The 16,819-nt window shown below is 65.3% G+C and overlaps 4 protein-coding genes across 4 annotated transcripts in view; 2 read left to right on the forward strand and 2 right to left on the reverse strand.

Moving 5' to 3' along the window:
* The window catches only part of EMIHUDRAFT_225757 (hypothetical protein), a gene marked incomplete at both ends in the record, with an annotated part of 2,426 nt that extends 2,059 nt beyond the window's left edge, over window positions 1-367 (reverse strand). Inside the window, 2 exons of the mRNA XM_005789668.1 lie at window positions 47-77; window positions 193-367. Coding sequence (XP_005789725.1) covers window positions 47-77; window positions 193-367 — 206 coding nt within the window. The remainder of the gene's footprint in view (window positions 1-46; window positions 78-192) is intronic.
* Window positions 368-6,887: 6,520 nt separating this feature from the next.
* Window positions 6,888-8,224, forward strand: EMIHUDRAFT_109933 (hypothetical protein; the record flags this gene model as incomplete). The annotated part of the gene is made up of 2 exons (XM_005789669.1): window positions 6,888-7,244; window positions 7,322-8,224. The coding sequence occupies 2 exons, from the start codon at window positions 6,888-6,890 to the stop codon at window positions 8,222-8,224; spliced, it is 1,260 nt and encodes a 419-aa protein (XP_005789726.1).
* Window positions 8,225-9,773: 1,549 nt separating this feature from the next.
* On the forward strand, window positions 9,774-10,976 carry EMIHUDRAFT_109934 (hypothetical protein; the record flags this gene model as incomplete). The annotated part of the gene is made up of 4 exons (XM_005789670.1): window positions 9,774-10,206; window positions 10,272-10,372; window positions 10,509-10,583; window positions 10,683-10,976. The coding sequence occupies 4 exons, from the start codon at window positions 9,774-9,776 to the stop codon at window positions 10,974-10,976; spliced, it is 903 nt and encodes a 300-aa protein (XP_005789727.1).
* A 4,210-nt stretch (window positions 10,977-15,186) lies between these two features.
* On the reverse strand, window positions 15,187-16,071 carry EMIHUDRAFT_440430 (hypothetical protein; the record flags this gene model as incomplete). Its single annotated transcript, XM_005789671.1, is given in 3 exon segments — window positions 15,187-15,653; window positions 15,771-16,034; window positions 16,045-16,071. 2 exon segments carry the CDS (start codon window positions 16,027-16,029, stop codon window positions 15,187-15,189), a joined length of 726 nt encoding a protein of 241 aa, XP_005789728.1. The 5' UTR covers window positions 16,030-16,034; window positions 16,045-16,071.
* Window positions 16,072-16,819: the final 748 nt, after the last annotated feature.

Below are 16,819 nucleotides of genomic sequence, written 5' to 3' on the forward strand. Positions count from 1 at the left end.
GGACGGTAGGCCCAGTATTCTGCTTAGCTGCCAGCCGGGGGTTAACCACACGCGGGCGCCTAACCGCCCGCCGGCGCCTGCGGCGGCTACCCGGGCTACCCGCCGCCGCAGCAGTACGGCTACCCGCCGCAGGGCTACTACCAGCAGCCGTACGCGCCGCCGCAGCAGTACTACCAGCAGCAGGCCGCCTACCAGCAGTACTACCAGCAGCCTCCGCCGCCGCGGCCGCCGGCACAGTAGGCGCGCGCAGCCGCCCCGCGGCGCTTGCGACTCTGGTGTGGAGTGCCGAGACGGTGTGCTGCCGCGGCACTTCAGTAGCTACCGCGGCGGGGATAGCTTTCATTGTGGATGGGTTGATAGCTTTCATTGTGGATGGGTTGATAAAAGAAGCCATCGTCGGCATGGCGGTCGCGGGCTTGACGAGACCGCGGTCACACGTGTCACGACGAGACTGTGCGGTGTCACGGGAAGTTTATGTGCGCCCGGAGGGCGGAGCCGGAGTGCGGAGGCCCGAATATCGCGCAGGATTCGCGGTTAGGGAAGGGTTACCGCAACCATACCGGTTTTTCTTGCCGCATGTGCGCCGGCGGACTACGTGTCGAGCTGCCGCGCGCGCCGCAGAGGGAGCATCCCCGAGGGAGGCGGCGGCGATTAGCGATACTGACGACGGCAAAATCGTCGCGGAGGGCGGCCGCGGCGACGGCGACTCCAACTCCGACGGCGGCGACAGCGAAGGCTCCATGGAGGGCGGCGGCGGCGGCGAGCTCATCTACTCCCGCTGCCCTTCAGCCCACACGTCGACCTTCCTGGGCAGCAGCTGGTTCGACAGGTCCTCCCCGTGGCCGAGGCTGCCGTACTCGCCCTGGCCCCAGGCAAAGACAGCGCCATCGGCAGTAGTGGCGAGACTGTGGACTCCCGCCGACACAGCGACGACGCGCCGCCCAGCCAAGGCCTCGATCTTCTTCGGCAGCAGCTGGTGCTGCTGGTCGCCGTGGCCCAGCCGGCCCCAGTCTCCATCGCCCCAGCTCCAGACGGCGCCGTCGGCGGTGAGGGCGAGGCTGTGCGCGAGTCCAGCCGACACAGCGACGACATGCTGGCCAGCAAAGGCCTCGATCTTCTTTGGCAGCAGCTGGTCCTGCTGGTCGCCGTGGCCCAGCTGGCCAAAGAGACCAAAGCCCCAGCTCCAGACGTCGCCGTGGGCGGTGACGGCGAGGCTGTAGTTTGTTCCAGCCGACACAGCGACGACGCGCTGGTCAGCAAAGGCCTCGATCTTCTTGGGCAGCAGCTGGCGTTGCACGTCGCCGTGGCCCAACCTACCAAAGCTTCCCCAGCCCCAGCTCCAGACAGCTCCGTCGGCGGTGAGGGCGAGGCTGTGGTTGCCTCCAGCCGACACAGCAACGACGCGCTGGCCAGCTAAGGCCTCGATCTTCTTGGGCAGCAGCTGGCACTGCTGGTCGCCGTGGCCCAGCTTGCCAGAGACTCCACCACCCCAGCTCCAGACGGCGCCATCGGCGGTGAGCGCGAGGCTGTGCTCGGATCCAGCCGACACGGCGACGACGCGCTGCCCCGCCAAGGCCTCGACCTTCTTCGGCAGCAGCTGGTCTTGCTCGTCGCCATGGCCCAACCGGCCAGAGATTCCAACGCCTCCAGAGCCCCAGCTCCAGACAGCGCCGTCGGCGGTGAGGGCGAGGCTGTGGTAGTCTCCGGCCGACACGCTCACGGCGCGCTCGCCGCCCAGCAGAGGGAGGCGGGTCGGCGTGTTGAGCTGCGTCACGCCCCCGCCGTGACCGAGAAGGGCTGGGGTCCAAAACTGAGCCTTGCCGCACGACGAGAGCCGCCCCTCGCCGTCGATGAAGAGGCTGTGAGTCTCGCCTGCTGCCGCCCTCGCCGGCGGGTTGGACTCACGCAGCAGCGCCACACAGCACAGCCACCGCACGGCGCAGCTTTCGCCCTCTGGCAGCGCCAGCAGCTCGAAGCCGCGCTCTTGCGCCCACAAGCGGATGCCCTCCACCGCAAGCGAGGCGTGGAAGAGAAGCGAGACGGCCGCGACGCGAGCGATGTCGAGGGGGCTGTGGCAGTGAGAGAGGGCGCGCACGAGGAGCTCCGTGGGGAGGTCGAGGAGGCGGGCGGGCGGCGGCGTGTCTGGCGAGGGAGCGGCAGTGGCGGCGGGGGCGAGGCGGCGCGAGCGGCGGCGCGGCGGGGCAGCCATCGCGAGAGAAAGAAAACAGCGCGAGTGTATCTTTGTCGTTGCCTATCCCCGCCACCGAGGCGAATCTCCTACCGGCGGGGAAACATCGCGAGAAAAAAGAAATTATCAAGCGTGTAATTCTTCAAGGCTGAACTCTCGCTTGGCACCAAACCCGCGGCGCGCTTCGCAGAGCGGCCCGAGCTCATCGACTTCCGCCAGCTCGGCACCTGTTTCCACAGAATTCGAGAGACGTCAGCGCGATCTCTACTCAGAGGATCGAGATGCGCAGTGTCCTTCGGCGCACTCTCGGGATCGAGCAGCGAAGCTAGCGTGCTCCCTTTGCGCACACGCGCGTCGATCTCGGACACGAGCCGCGGGTAGGCCTACGGTCTTGGGCGACTTCGCGTTTATACGGGCTGCGTCGAGCCAACGCCGACGCGCGGCATTGGTTGGGACTGGCCTGCAGCACTTTGTAGTCGTCTTGCGGCATCAAGACGGTCACACGCCCGGCGCCATCCTGGTCCAGGTTCCATCCGTTCGCTGTCAGCACGTGGAGCCGCTGGAAGGTGGCGCGACCCGCCGTCTGCACGAGCTGGTCGATGGAAGCCCCTTTCGCCATCGAGAGGACGAGATGCGATGGCACGCGCGTCGCCGAGACGAAGCTCTCCGACCGCGCCATCATCGCGTAGCCTAGGGCGCGGCGCCCGCGGAGGGCACGTGAATACGAGGAGGGTGGCCCCCGCACTCTATCGCGGTGCGGCGCCAAAGCAAGCGATCGGGTCTCCGCCGCAGCCGAGCTCACAGAGCATCGTCTCCACTGCCGAGAGCACCTCCACCGCCGTCGCGCGCCGCGTCCTCGCCCCGCCCACCACAAACGAGTGTGCGGGGCCGATCCTCGCCCCGGAATCGCCTACTCTCGTGGGAATATCGGGCAGTCACGCGACTTTCTGAGAGCGATGAGCAGGCCGAACCCGCGGCGTCAGCTCTCGCCTGGCTCCCACTGCAGCGTCGCCTAATCTCGAGCAGTCTCGATTCACCTCGGGCGACGTACCCTCAGGCTGGCCCTGGCCCCCGTGGCATCGCCGCCTCCTGCGTCGTCACCCAGTGAACCTCCGACTGGCTGTGCACGCTTCTCAGCCGCGCGTCGCGCAGCCCGACAAATGCGCAGCCTATACGTGACGAGTCGTGGGGGACGCGTCTCGGAATGCGCCGGGGCGTGAGCTTTCCCAATGCAATCAGCAGCCCTGGACTCCGCGCACGTCGCCCGCGTCGCCGACGGACGCCGCCGCCCGCCGCGCAGCCTGTGCCGAGAGGCGGACGGCGGCGCCCTTGCCGTAGTAGACGATCACGCTCAGATTTGGGTGCCGCCGCTGGACAGCGCGAGCCTGGGCAGCGGTGGCTGGGCACGGTGGCGTGGCCTTTGATTGTAGATGGCCGGAGCGGGGTGCTAGGGTGAAGGGGAGATCATGGGTCAGCGCAATCTCGGCCACCCCGCCTTGTCGAAGAGCGAGGGCGCGACGTACACGCGCGACAGCGTCACGTCGAGTAAGAGGCCGCGGCGCGCATCGCCGCGTGCGCCACCACAGCAGAGGTCTGCAAACATCGCCGCGACCAGGTCGTCCCAGGCGGGGATGACGCCTACCCTCGAACGGGTCCCGAGGCTGAGCTCAATGCCGCCGGCGCCCGCAGGCATCCAGGGCAGGGGGGGGCGCCGGCGTTGCTACGCGTGTCGCCCTCCTCGCCGCCGCTGCCCCGCAGCGGCGTGGCTGGTAGAGGCTTCGACAGGAAGAGAGGCTCCTGTCCGAAGCTCGCCCCTCGCCCGAGCCCGAGGGGGGCGAAGCGGTCGACGCCGCAGTAGCGGCCGCTCGGCGTCGTCGAGAAGAAGATCTCGCCTACACTCCTCCACGATCTTGGGTGATCTCGGGTGACCCAGCATTCGTCAAACGCCCTTTTCGCGCCTACGGCGTTGCTCGCAGCTCGGTTGGTGCCTCGAGCCGCACTAAGCGCCGGCTAAAGAGCGGTCCCTCGCCGCCCGGCTCGTGCCCCTCTCGCACTGCGTGGAGGAGGAGCGGCATCAGCGTCGCCGTGATTGAGACTACGAGCCGCGTCTCTGGCCGCCGTTCGAGCCGCTCGAGCGCCTTCTCCAGCTCGAGCTTGCAGTAGGGAGGCGCGGTCCGCAGCAGCGCGTCCGCCTGCGCATAGGGTGGGGCCCACACGCTGCACGAGCCACACACGTGCCAGAGAGAGTAGGTGGTGGCGCGTGTCAGGATATGTCAACTGTCATATTTGCAAAGTGGATATGCCAACCTCATCCTTGAAGAGGACGTACGGCGTGCCGGGTGCGAGGCTGCGCAGCACGCCTTCCAGCTGGTAGCAGCTGTCAGACACGACGACGCAATCGCCTACGTGGTGAGGAGCGGCGGCCGCTGAGGAGGGAAGAGAGGGCCTGGCTGCAGGCCAGGCGAGGTCCGCTGCCGTTGCTCAGGAAGCGCGCCCGGCGCTCGGCCGCCGTCTCTGCGCTCCCACACTCCCGCTCGCCGTAGTGCATGCACCTGGCTGCTGTGTGCTCCGCCTCTGGCTCAGCGACGAGCCCATCCCCACCCTCGTGCTCCGCCTCGCTAAGCAGCGCATCAGGCTCAACGAGCGCACCCTCGTGCACCAGCCGCAGCGCGTCTCCGATCTTGGCGGTGAGCGAGTTGCGGCCAGAGACCTTGTGCGTGACTACAATGCTGGCGAGGCCGAGCGCCTACGGGGTGCGCGGCGGGTGTGTGGGCGAGAGCGGGACGAGGCAAGAGTCTGGGAGGCGGTGTCTCGCCTTGGCCAGTAGCACACCCACCACCACAAACATCGACTTGCCTACCTGCGTGCTGCCGCCGGCAAGGATCTCACCCCGGAGCCCCGCGACGGCGTCCTCGCTTAGCCGCCCGTGCATCGCGCACAGGAAGCCCGCCACGTCGAAGCAGCAGCGCTCAAAGACCTGGTCGCTCGAGCGCAGCGAAGAGTAGACTCCCTGCAGCACAGGAGGCGCACCCTCGCCAAGCTCTGGGTGTACCAGCGGCTCGAGGTCGGATGACTCGTCGCCAGACACCCCTCCACCGTCCGCATCGCCCGCGTCGAGGACGTCCTCGCCAGTATCTGGCTCCGCCTCTGCTGCGAACTGAGCGCCAAGCGGAGGCTCGTCGAGGCACATCGTCTCGAGAACGGTCCGATCGACCTCAGCGTAGTAAGCAATCTTGCTGCGAACCAGCGCGGACAGGTCTACCAGCGGCGGAGGCGGAGGCTCCGCCTTGCCGGCCGCCGGCGAGGGCTCGTCGCTGTGCTCTGCCGGAGCGGGCGCGCTAGCGGCTTGGACGGCGGGTGGCTCTGGGCGATGCCGCTTGACGCGACGGTAGGTCTTGGCAAAGAGAGAGGGCGAGGGCGGCGCCGGGAAGGCCATGTGGCACTACGCCTTGCAAGCCTGCTATTGAGTCACGCTACGCTCAAAAAGAATTTTTTGACCAATAAAAAAAATCAAAGTAGAAATACCCACATTCGCACCTGTGCCTCTCTGGACAGGGTGGCCCGCCTCAACGACACCTGCCTGGAGTTGCGACTCGCCGCTTTCCTCCGCTGTGATTTGTGTGAGCTCTGTGCCTTGATCTGCAAACAACGCGCCTAAATTTTCTTCCCTCGACGCTCTGCCATGGCCGCCGACGCCGCCGCCAGCCGCGCGTCCTCCGCCTCGGCCAAGCGAGGCCGGCAGGCCGCCACCGGGGAAGAAGAAGGAGAGCCTCGCCGCCGCCCGACCGTAGCCGGCGCCGATCACGCTGATACGAAACCACGACGACACACACCCCCAGTCGACTCGCATCGGTTGCCTCGACGGAAAAGCTATTTTTGCGTCGCTCACACACTCACAACCCCGTATGTATGAAGTAGATCTAGGAAGGTGAAGAACAGTCAGGCTCGGACTGGACACCAACGCGGTATGGGTGGACGCTACTGTGCTGTATGAATGGTTGGGCAGGTGTGAACAACACCTCGTGACCACGGCGCCACAGGCGCCTGTTGATGGGTCCAGGTGATAGCCCTGAATGGGCAATGCATACGCCTAGTTGGGCCTCAGATCGCCCGACCGCGTCCCGGTGCTCTGTGGTCGGATTTGTGACGCCGCCGCACCGCGCCGCGGCCGGGGGCCCTCCGGAGGCCGAGGATGGCCGTGACGGACCGGGACAAGCTCTGGGAGGTTCAGTGTCAGTGTGTACATTGTAGAGGCTACCCATGTGCACAATATCTTGACTGAGAGCTAAGCCAGGGGAGGCGATGCCGGGGCCGTACAGCAGCGTGATGGTGCTTCGCCGGCGTGCGTCCCGGAGCGGTGCCGGACAGGCGGTCCGTGAGAGGAAATCCAGGGACAGCGCCGACGGCGCCCTGATTCGACTTTTAACTTCAAACAAAGACAGTCGCACGCGCCGCAGTGCGGTGCGTGCGACTGTCAGGAGCGGATCCGTCAGTTAGTCGTGTTCACGCCGGGATCGTGTCCCTCACTACTTGCCCAACCATTCGTACAGGAGAGTAGACAGATGATGACGACACGCACGAGCGACACACAGACACAAACAAGCTCACAAGACACACAGCCAGCGGGCTGCCACACATCCTGAGTGGGCGTAACCCCGTATTCGAAAAAAGAAAAAAGAAAAGACGCTCCCGCCAAACGATGGCGTCTCACAACGGACTTGAGTGCTGGATGTGCCTTGGCGGGGCGACGCACGCCTGCCCGCGCTGCGACGTCGCATACGGGACCGCCGTCTGCCTGACGTGCTTTGAGAAGGCGGCCCGCCAGGCCGACACGAAGCGCAAGCTTGGCCGCCTACGGCACGACGCGCTCGACTGGTCCGGCGCGCCGCGAGGAGAGCGGCCGCTGCGGCCGGTCGACATGGCGACGACGCCAGCTTCGCCGTGCCAGAGCTGCACGCGCGAGTGCCTGCAGTCACAGCTGCGGCTGCTTCCGGCGCCCGCGCCGCCGCTCGCTGCAGGCCCCGGCGGCCAGCAGGCACCGCCAGTGCCGGTGCAGGTGCGCAAACCACACCGCAGATTCTGAGTCGCGCGCGGCTGTCTCTCTTCTCACGCTCTTCGCCCTTCGCCCGCCAGGTGCCGGCTGTGGAGGCGGCGGCGGCGACGGCCGCGCCAGCGACGCCGGCCGAGCTCGCGCCGCTGCCTGCGGAGGCTGCCTCGCCGCCGGCAGGCGGTGCGGCGGCGCCCTCTGCGGGCAGTGCGTCCTGGCTCACGTTCCTCGGGACGGCCACCGCGTGGGTTGGGGGGGCCGTGCTCGAGGCAGCGGCGGAGGGCCTCCGCCGAGCAAAGCGGCGGCGATGCGAGGGGGAGCAGAGGGAGGGAGGGGGGGGGGGGGAGGACGAGGCGCCGCCTTTCGGCTCGAGCGGGCGGGCGCGCCTCGGCGGCCCCTCCGCCGACGAGGCGGGCGGCGGTGGCGCGCCGCCGGCCGCGCCGGCCGCGCAGGCCGCCGTGCGCACCATCACCGCTGCAGGCGCCGAGGCAGTTCGGCAGGCAGACAGGGAGGGGCTCTCCCTTGCCACGGGCGGGAGCAACAGCGGCTACAAAGGCGTGACCTACTGCCCGAAGAGGAAAGGCAGCAAGAAGTACCAGCTGATGGCGACGGTTGGAGGCAAGAGTGTCTTCCTCGGCTGGTTCGCCACCGCCGAGCAGGCTGCGCTCTTCTACGCCCGCAGGGAGGCGGGCAGGGACACCAGCGATCTCACCGCGCCGCCGCCACCGCCGCCGCCGCCCGCACCTTCCTCTGCCGCTGGCGCCGACGCAGTTCGGCAGGCGGGGAGGGAGGGTCTGAGTCTGGCAACGAGCAGCAGCAGCAACAGCGGCTACAAAGGCGTGTACTACTGCCCGAAGAGGAAAGGCAGCAAGAGGTACGAGCTGAAGGAGTCGGTTGGCGGCAAGGTGGCCAGCCTCGGCTTTTTCGCCACTGCCGAGCAGGCGGCGCTCTTCCGCGCCCGCAGGGAGGCGGGCAGGGATACCTCCTAGAGAGAGACACGAGGCGATGGAGAAGAGGTTCGCCGCCGAACTTTCGGTCCGGCGAGCCTTCCCGCCGCCGGGTCGAGGCCCCAGCGCAGTGACTGTGGGTGAGAGACGAAACGAGAGGTGTGTCCGACTCGATCCGAGAACACTTCGACATCAAACCATGGCTCTCAAGCAAGGTCCGACAACGGCACGTGCGTCTTCTTTTTTCTCTGTGTAGCTCAGTGGGCCGAAAGAGCGTACCGAAAGAGCCGCGAAGATTTACCCACAGGCGCTGCCTGGTTCTCTCGCATCGCCGTGCCGCTCTCGCCTCGCCGTGCCAAAGCCAACCATCTTCGTCGCGGCCACGCGGCAGCATGTCGGAAAGACCACCGTCAGCCTGGCGCTGATGAGCGGCCTGCCATGTCGGAGTCGCTCTTATCGCGCTTCTTCTTGGAGCACTTGGAGCACTTGGAGTGCAGTCATTAACCGCACACCCAGGGCCGGGGAGCTCAGAAGCGCACCCAGCGGGCCGGATGATTGGCATCGGGTTACGGGCTAGAGAGCCCTAGCCCCGGGGGTGCGCGTTCGCAGGGAAAGGGCCGTAAAGTAAACACGGGTCTCCGAGGGTTGGCTCCGCGCTCCAGGTTTCCCCTAGCAGCAGACCGCCCCCTCTACTCGGAGCTATAATGAACACCAGACATGCACACGACACGCACTCTCACACGACGTCACCGCTCAGGGCCTCTTCGTTCGCGCAAGGTCCTCATCCTCACTCCGGAGGAGGCTCCCCTCTCCTCTGAGTTCTTCCTCTTGTTCGCCTTCCGATGATCGTCTGACGGGCGCGGGGCCCGGCCTCCCCTCCTAGCCTTTTTCAGCCGCGGCCCCGCCACCGCCTCGTCTTCTCTGTCCGATTCTGTCGCCACGACGGTGATCTCTCGCACTTGGAGCACTTGGAGTGCAGTCATTAACCGCACATCCAGGGCCGGGGAGCTCAGAAGCGCACCCAGCGGGCCGGATGATTGGCATCGGGTTGCGGGCAAGAGAGCCCTAGCCCCGGGGGTGCGCGTTCGCAGGGCAAGGGCCTTAAAGTAAACACAGTTCTCCGAGAGGGCTCCGTGTACCGGGTTTCCCCTTAACTGCAGAACGCCCCCTCTACTCGGAGCTAGTGGACACGGACACTACGACACCACCCGTCACGTACACACACGACTGTCTAACGTGTACACTGCCCGGCCTCATCCCCCCCCTTTCAGGGTGGATCTTCAGTCTGGTTCGGTCTCTTGCTCGCCTTTCGGGCGTCGCCCCACTGCCTCTGCAGTCGTTTTTGATGTCTCTTCTTCGGAGGCGGCCCCTCCGCCCCACCTCCGTCGGCTAGCCCCATTGGCCCCGAGGGAGCCGACAGCCCGGGTGGGGCCTCCCCGGGCGGGAGTGGCGGCATTGTGTCTCGTCGCCACCCCTCCCCGGGAGGTCGGGCCGGCTCTCCCTGGTCGGCGAATCGCGCCCGCATCCGCGGCCTCTCCATCGTTCTCGCAGTGTTACTGAGTAGAAACTTCTTGTTTTCTGTGCTTCCGCCATGCTGCATGCCGGCTCTCGTCGCGGCCCCGTACGCGCCGCGCTCGCCATGTGCGTCGGCTCGTCCGCGCTCGGCTCAGGTGCGCTCAACGAGCGCAGCGTCGAGACGGCGCACAGCTTCACCGGCCGGATGTGTGCTGCCAGCCGGCTCGAGGAGACTAGGCGGCCCGACTCTCTATTCTCCGACCCGCTTGCGTACACGCTTGCCGGCAAGGAGGGCCGCGCCCAGCCGATGGGCGGCTGGATCATGGTGCCGCGGACACGCTTCGGCGACGATTTTCTGCGCGATCACTACACGCGCGGCGCCCGGCAGCTCGTGCTGCTTGGCGCTGGTTTCGACGCGCGCGCCTACCGCATGAGCGGCCTGCCGGAGCTTCGCGTGTACGAGGTGGACCAGAAGACAACCTTTGAAGTCAAGGAGCCGCTGCTAACCGGTGGGCCGCACTCCCAGGTCATGAGACGCACACTTGGTTGGACTGCGCGACCATTCATGCCGCAGGTGAGTCGCTCGCAGTGGCGTCTCGCGCCGCCGTCGCCACCGAGTTCACCCGACCGGGCGAGTGGGCGGCGGCGCTGCTGGCGTCCGGATTCGATCCCGCGGTGCCGACGACCAATTAGAGAACCGCCACGCGCAGCGTCTCTTCACGGCTGCTGCTGTGAGCAGGCACCATACACACCGTCACGAGCGAGTGCGATGTGAGCGGCGTCTCTTCTTCACGCGCGATGCTGTCTCAAGGTACCGACGGTGTGGCTCGCCGAGGGCCTGCTCATGTACCTCTCCGCCGCCGACGCGGCCGACCTGATGAAGCAGGTGCGTCTGCTCATGACCAATCTCCCTCCCTCATCCCGGCTGTGAGGCGCATAGTGTGTAAATGACCCCTCCTCGTCGCCCCTCACCACCGCTCACCAGGTCGGCCAACTCTCTGCGCGCGGTTCCGCCGTCTTCCACGACGCCGTCTCCGCAGAGTACCTGAACGCGCGCGTGAGCGTCGCGGGTGCGCCCTTCATCGGCGCGTCGGACGAGTACGTCAACATGTGGCGTAGCATCGGAGGGTTCGGCTCCGGATATGCGCACGACTTTCGCGCCATCAAGGTGGACCGCGCCCGCCGCCGCATCGACGTGGATCGGCGCTGGCCCGAGGCGACGGCCGCGCGGTGCGCAGGGCAGCAGGTCGTGCTCTTTGTGGAGGTGGAGATGGAGTAGCCCGATGCGTGCGTGTGGGTGGGGAGGGGTCTTGTGTCGTGATTTTGTGCGCGTGGGACTTTCGCTATGCACAAATAGATCACAACACAAGGATCACCAGGCACCGCCTCGGTACACGAAATCTGTCTGCGGGCAGATCCGCACACCGCAGCTCAAATCATCGCAAACCCTCTCAGGACTCAGCAGTCCACCTTCACGCTTCAGAAGCAGCAACTAGAGTAGCGCAGACGAGGAAGCAGAAACTAGCGCAGACGCGAGCAGGGCAGACCCGGGGACTGGGGAGCCGGAGCAGACGGCATCGGCCGCCGAGGGAACGTTGGGAAGAGGCACGAGGAGGGCGCGGCGACCTCGACCGACTATGGAGGACCCGTCGCCAGACGACGCAGGGCAGACGATGTGGAGGCGGAGCAGAGGACCAGAGGTGACGCGCAGGGCGAAACGAGGGAGGGAGCAGGACTTTGCGGAGATCAGCAGGAGGATGTACGAAGAGATTAGGAGCAGCAGGGACCCGAGGGACCATGTGGAAGACGGCTAGTGCTAGTCCCCCATCGGGAGGACGACCCCGGCTAGCCGCCGACCACACCCACAAAGAACCCTGCACAAAGATCGCACGGGCGGGGACCTGTTCCTTTTTACCCATCTCACAGTAGGAGGTGTCCGTTTTTATTTATTTATTTAGTCCACCTTCGGGTACGTTGTGGTAAGAGCCACATACACTTCGTGAGAGAGAGAGAGAGAGAGAGAGAGAGAGAGAGAGAGGGGAGAGAGAGAGAGAGAGAGAGAGAGAGAGAGAGAGAGAGAGAGAGAGAGAGAGAGAGAGAGAGAGAGAGAGAGAGAGAGAGAGAGAGAGAGAGAGAGAGAGAGAGAGAGAGAGAGAGAGAGAGAGAGAGAGAGCAATCTCTCGAACCCAGTGAGCGCGGCAGTGATGACTGCCCCATCCTCTCCGAGGATTCGTTCACCGGCTTCTCCGACTGCGCTGAGTGGTACCGTAGGGCCCCCAAGGGCCTAGAAATCGCGCCTCCCTCTCCCTTTTCACCCTACCTAAGTCAGTATCTTGTTGGCAAATCAGGACACAGAGCTCACACACCCAGAGGAGCCCGTACCCGTCGCTGGAGCTAGTGTCGGTCGGAGCTCGACAGCAGCTCAGCAGAAAGGCGAGCTTGCGGCAGGACACGGTGGCATCTCCCAGCGGCAGGAAGGCAAGGACGGAAACGATGAGCAAGAGACTAGCGAGGGGTAGCAGGAGCAGATCGCCAACCGCTTGCTGAGCAAAGACGAGCAGCGTTACAAGGAGGGGGAGGCTGAAGACGGTGGCTGTCCACAGCAGGTAGCCTGGAAAGCGAGACTCCGAGATCATGAGCTTGAGCACCCGCGCCGACTTGATGGAGGACCACAGCAAGGAGAGGCTGGCGGGAAGGCAATACGCCATGGAAGTCACGCCGGTAGACGCGCCGATGGAGCTGCGCAACACATCTTTCGAACCGACCAAGGCGGCCAGCGCAGCCTTGATCTCTCCAATTGCGGAGCGCGAAAAGCACGCGCTCGAGATGACCGGGTCAAGAGTGAGAAAGTACTCTGCGCACAGCTCCAGGCACGTGACGGCGGCGTCTGCGCCCGCGGCTTGAAACCGGAGCGTCGCGCAGACCACACAGTGGTCCGGCACGGCGACTCCACCCCTCTCCCGGAGGCGGTCGGCCCGCGCTGCGGCGTCCGCGTCGTTCTCGCTCGCAGTGAAGGCAGCGGCAAAGGACATGCAGTCCCCACACGGGCCGCAGGAGTCCTCGGCTTGACCTTGGCACACGGCGGCGAGCTCGGGATCGAGTGCGCCGGCGTTCCGCTGCGCGAGCGGGCATGTCGTCAGCGGCCAATCGTACAAGACGCCATTCTCCTCCAAGGCGCTTTCCAGGCGGGACCCGATGAGGTTTGGGTCTGCGCACAGCTCCGTGGCAGGCAAGCGTGAGGCTCGCAGCAGCTCCGCCACGTCTTCCCCGCCCACGAGCAGCCCTTCCAGTTCCGTGCCATTGTTTTGCAGCGCCTCCTCACACAGGGCGGTCTGCAGCAGGTCAAAGTCCACGAGATGACGATACGGCACGAGAAAACAGAGGTAGGGAAACGCGAGGAGCAGCAGCACGGCGGAGACGGCGCGGCTGCTCCTCTTTAGCTCCATCCACCGCCACAAGGCGAGCGAGGCAAAGAAGATGACGAGGAGCAGGCACACGTCCTCCATCAGGTCGACGAAGACGCTCGCAGTCTCCATGGGCGCAAACGCGTCGATGTACCTCCGATCCGAGAGGGAGATGTTGAGCAGATCAGCCTTCGATGCAAACGCCTCTGACGCCGAATCCGCAGTTTCCGAGAGGGAAAACATCACCGAAAGCGTCAAGAATGGGAGGGCGCCGAGCAGTTGGGCCCTCCGCCACACAAGATACTTTGTCAGCAGCGTCTCTGCGCCGAGCTTCTTCAGCTCTGCTCTCGTGAGCCTGACCGTGGGGACGTCCAAGATGAAGAAGCGCATGAGGTGCTCGAAGCATCCGACCTCACTGGCACTGGTGCTGGTGACTGAGGCCGCCACCGCCGTGTCCGACCCCGGCCCTCCCGCGGGTTCAGAGGGCCCTCCAGCCGTCTTCGCGTTGGGAGTCGGACCGGTCGACTGCATCTCATCGGCAGCTCCGAGAAGAACAGCCTGGCTCGGACTACGGAACTCTGTGTCTGAGTGCGTCGCCCGTGCGTGCGTCCCCGGGGATGCTTGACGTTGGCCGCCGGACTTATGCCGATCTTTCTCTCCTAGCACGCGCCAGTTCGCACCTGTGTCGAGCCTGTCTGCTGTGAGAGAGAGTTGTTTTGTTTAAATTCTTTTGAGAGAGAGTTCTTTTGTTTATATTCTTTTGAGCTTAGCCTTCGATGTTATGAAACAACGCAAGGCGGACATGGCATATCGCTCTCGGGCCCACAGACATCCCGCACACTCGCCGCACACCCGCCGCCCCCGCGCGCGCCCCGCCCCGGCCGGGAGAAAGGGGAGTGACAGTTTGGGACGGCAACAGAACGAGTATGTTGAGTCCTGGCTCAACAACGCAGAGAGAAATGAAAGCCGTCCGGCTCACAAGCTCACATCTTTCTTTTTCAGTGTATGTGGTTTTGAGGGTGGTTTTCAGTGTATGATACCTGTATGTGGCTCTCGTGTCGGGCCAAAAGAAAGACAAAAACGAGGGATGGGATAGGACAGATACGTGGCCTTCTTTTCTGGTGTGGCTTGATCTCCGATCTCAGCGACGTCGAGTCGCCTTCGGTGGCGACAGCTAGGATGCATCTCCTCCGTCGTTTTTCGCGCGATGGCCTTGAGAAGCTGCCGGCGCACGCAGGCGGACCTTGTGTGTGCGCGGAACGCTTAAAAAGTGGGTGCTCTACGTCTAAAAGTGAGTAGATAGTGCCGAGCTGGCCGTGACAGCATTTTCGCAGTTTTAGGCGGCAGACTTTTTGCAACTAGTCTAGAGCTGCGCCGGTCGCAGGTTTAGAGAACTATTGCAAATTTGTAGTAGTTAGTAGAGCTAGGGTATCGGGAGACAGCCTTTTCCGGAAGACGACTTTTACCGAACAAAAAGCGTGAACACTGCAAAGTTGTAGAGCGCGCGGCCGCACAATCTCAATCATCAGAGACACCTCCGACGCGTTCACGCGCTCTCCGCTGGCGCCGGGGCGGCTGCTCTTCGGAGCTGCGCCTCAGGCTTGGGAGGCGGCAGCTCAGTAGCTCAGAATTTCACAACAAAGCTCCCTCGCACAACACTGGGCACGGCGAGTGCGAGAACATCCCGGAGCGCGTCAGCGCGTTGGGCGGGATCAGGGGCGAGGCCGTCAGCATTCTGGAGAATGTTGGCAGGGGCGGGCAGGCGCGCTAGCTATGCACTGCACGGCGGCGGTGGCAGCGGCGGCTAGGGATAGCCATATCTGGTGAGAGTCTCCGGGAAGAGGCTCCCAACGCACAGCTCGACGATGCTCGCGATGCCGCAGACGAAGAAGGCCGTGCGGAGAAAGTCCTCGTTGACCACGTACGCCTGCCGGGGCGACGGAAAAACGACGACGAGAAGGAGGACGGGTCATGTTGTACGTGTGGTGGAGGCGGTGGGGGGCTCGAGCAGGCATCACGCAGCAGGACTGCGGGCGCGTCTGGCTCTCCTGCCTGCCTCTTTACGCACTCTTCACACAGGGGCTCTCACAGTCTGTGAGAGAGTCCCGTGAAGGTTCCCGGAAGGTTCCCGGGGCCGACTGCAGTAGGCACAGCGGGCGCGTCTGGCTGTCTTGCGGGAGGCGCGTCGTTGGTGTCGCTGGGAGGCGGCGCGTGTCGCACAGGAGGGGAGGCGGGCGCCGCGGGGCACGCGCCCTCGTTCAGGGTGGCGGCGTGCGGCCCGTATCTCGGCTGTATCTCGGTTGTCGGTTGTATCTCGGCTGTATCTCGCGCCGCAATGTAGGCGACTCGCGCAGCGAGGAGGAAGAGGGAGAGCTTCGCGCAGAGGGGCGGCGGTAGCTCGTGCGCCGACGCCATCCAAAAGGCGGGCGTCACGTACGCGAGGCACTCGATGCTGTTGTTGTGCGCGCACTGGAGCCGGTAGACGGCGGGAAGCTCCTCGGACAGCGCCGGCCCCTTGAGCATGCGCGGCGTGTGGTTGTCGTAGTGGCCGCCTGCCAGGCAGTGGTGGCTAACGGCTGGGCGCCAGCGGCACGAACGCTCTGGGCGCAAACGGCAGGGACGCTAAGCTGTGGGCGCAACGGCAGCCGGTTCGGGTGATGCACGCGTACCGAGGAGGTTGATTGCGACGATGGCGACGAGGCCGGAGCCGGCGGCCAGCGCAACGAGGAGAAACGCGACCAGCGCAGGCACCTTGGCTACCGGCACCGGCAAGGCATCGAGCACAGAGTCAGAGACCGGACTTGTGACGAATGTGTAAGCCGCAAAGTGCGCCGCGGGTAGCAGTAGTGGGAACAAGGCCAGCCCCTTGATCACGCCAGCATATCCGGTGGCCGAAAACGTGAGACCAAAGGTGGAGAAAAGTCCCATCGGGCTGTGAGTAGCGAGCTTTGTGTGAGTAGCGAGCTGTCTCTCCCGGCGCGCCGCTCCGTCGACTGGGTTCCAACTTTTTCCGGTATGGTATGGTTAGCCCCAAAGAAAAAAACGTAACACACTACAACAACTGCGCCCACGCCTCGATCTTCTTGGGCCGCAGCTGGTTCGACAGGTCCTCCCCGTGGCCTAGGCAGCCATCGCCGCCCTGGCCCCAGGCAAAGACAGCGCCGTCGGCGGTGAGGGCGAGGCTGTGGCGGGTTCCAGCCGACGCAGCGACGACGCGCCGCCCAGCAAAGGCCTCGATCTTCTTTGGCAGCAGCTGGTGCTGCTGGTTGCCGTGGCCCAACCTGCCTTGGTCTCCGTAGCCCCAGCTCCAGGCGTCGCCGTCGGCGGTGAGGGCGAGGCTGTGGTCGCCTCCCGCCGACATAGCCACGACGCGCTGGCCAGTGAAGGCCTCGACCTTCTTGGGCAGCAGCTGGCGCTGGTGGTCGCCGTGGCCTAGCTGGCCTCGCCCTCCATGGCCCCAGCTCCAGACGGCTCCGCCGGCGGTGAGGGCGAGGCTGTGGTACCATCCAGCCGAAACCGCGACGACATGCTGGCCAGCAAAGGCATCGACCTTCTTCGGCAGCAGCTGGTCCTGCGCGCCGCCGTGGCCCAGCCGGCCATAGGCTCCATGGCCCCAGCTCCAAACGGCTCCGTCGGTGGTGAGGGCGAGGCTGTGGTACAGCCCAGCCGACACAGCGACGACGCGCTGGCCAGCCAACGCCTCGATCTTCTTTGGCTG

Source organism: Emiliania huxleyi (genome assembly GCF_000372725.1).
Source record: "Emiliania huxleyi CCMP1516 chromosome Unknown EMIHUscaffold_126, whole genome shotgun sequence".
NCBI classification, from domain to species: Eukaryota; Haptophyta; order Isochrysidales; family Noelaerhabdaceae; genus Emiliania; species Emiliania huxleyi.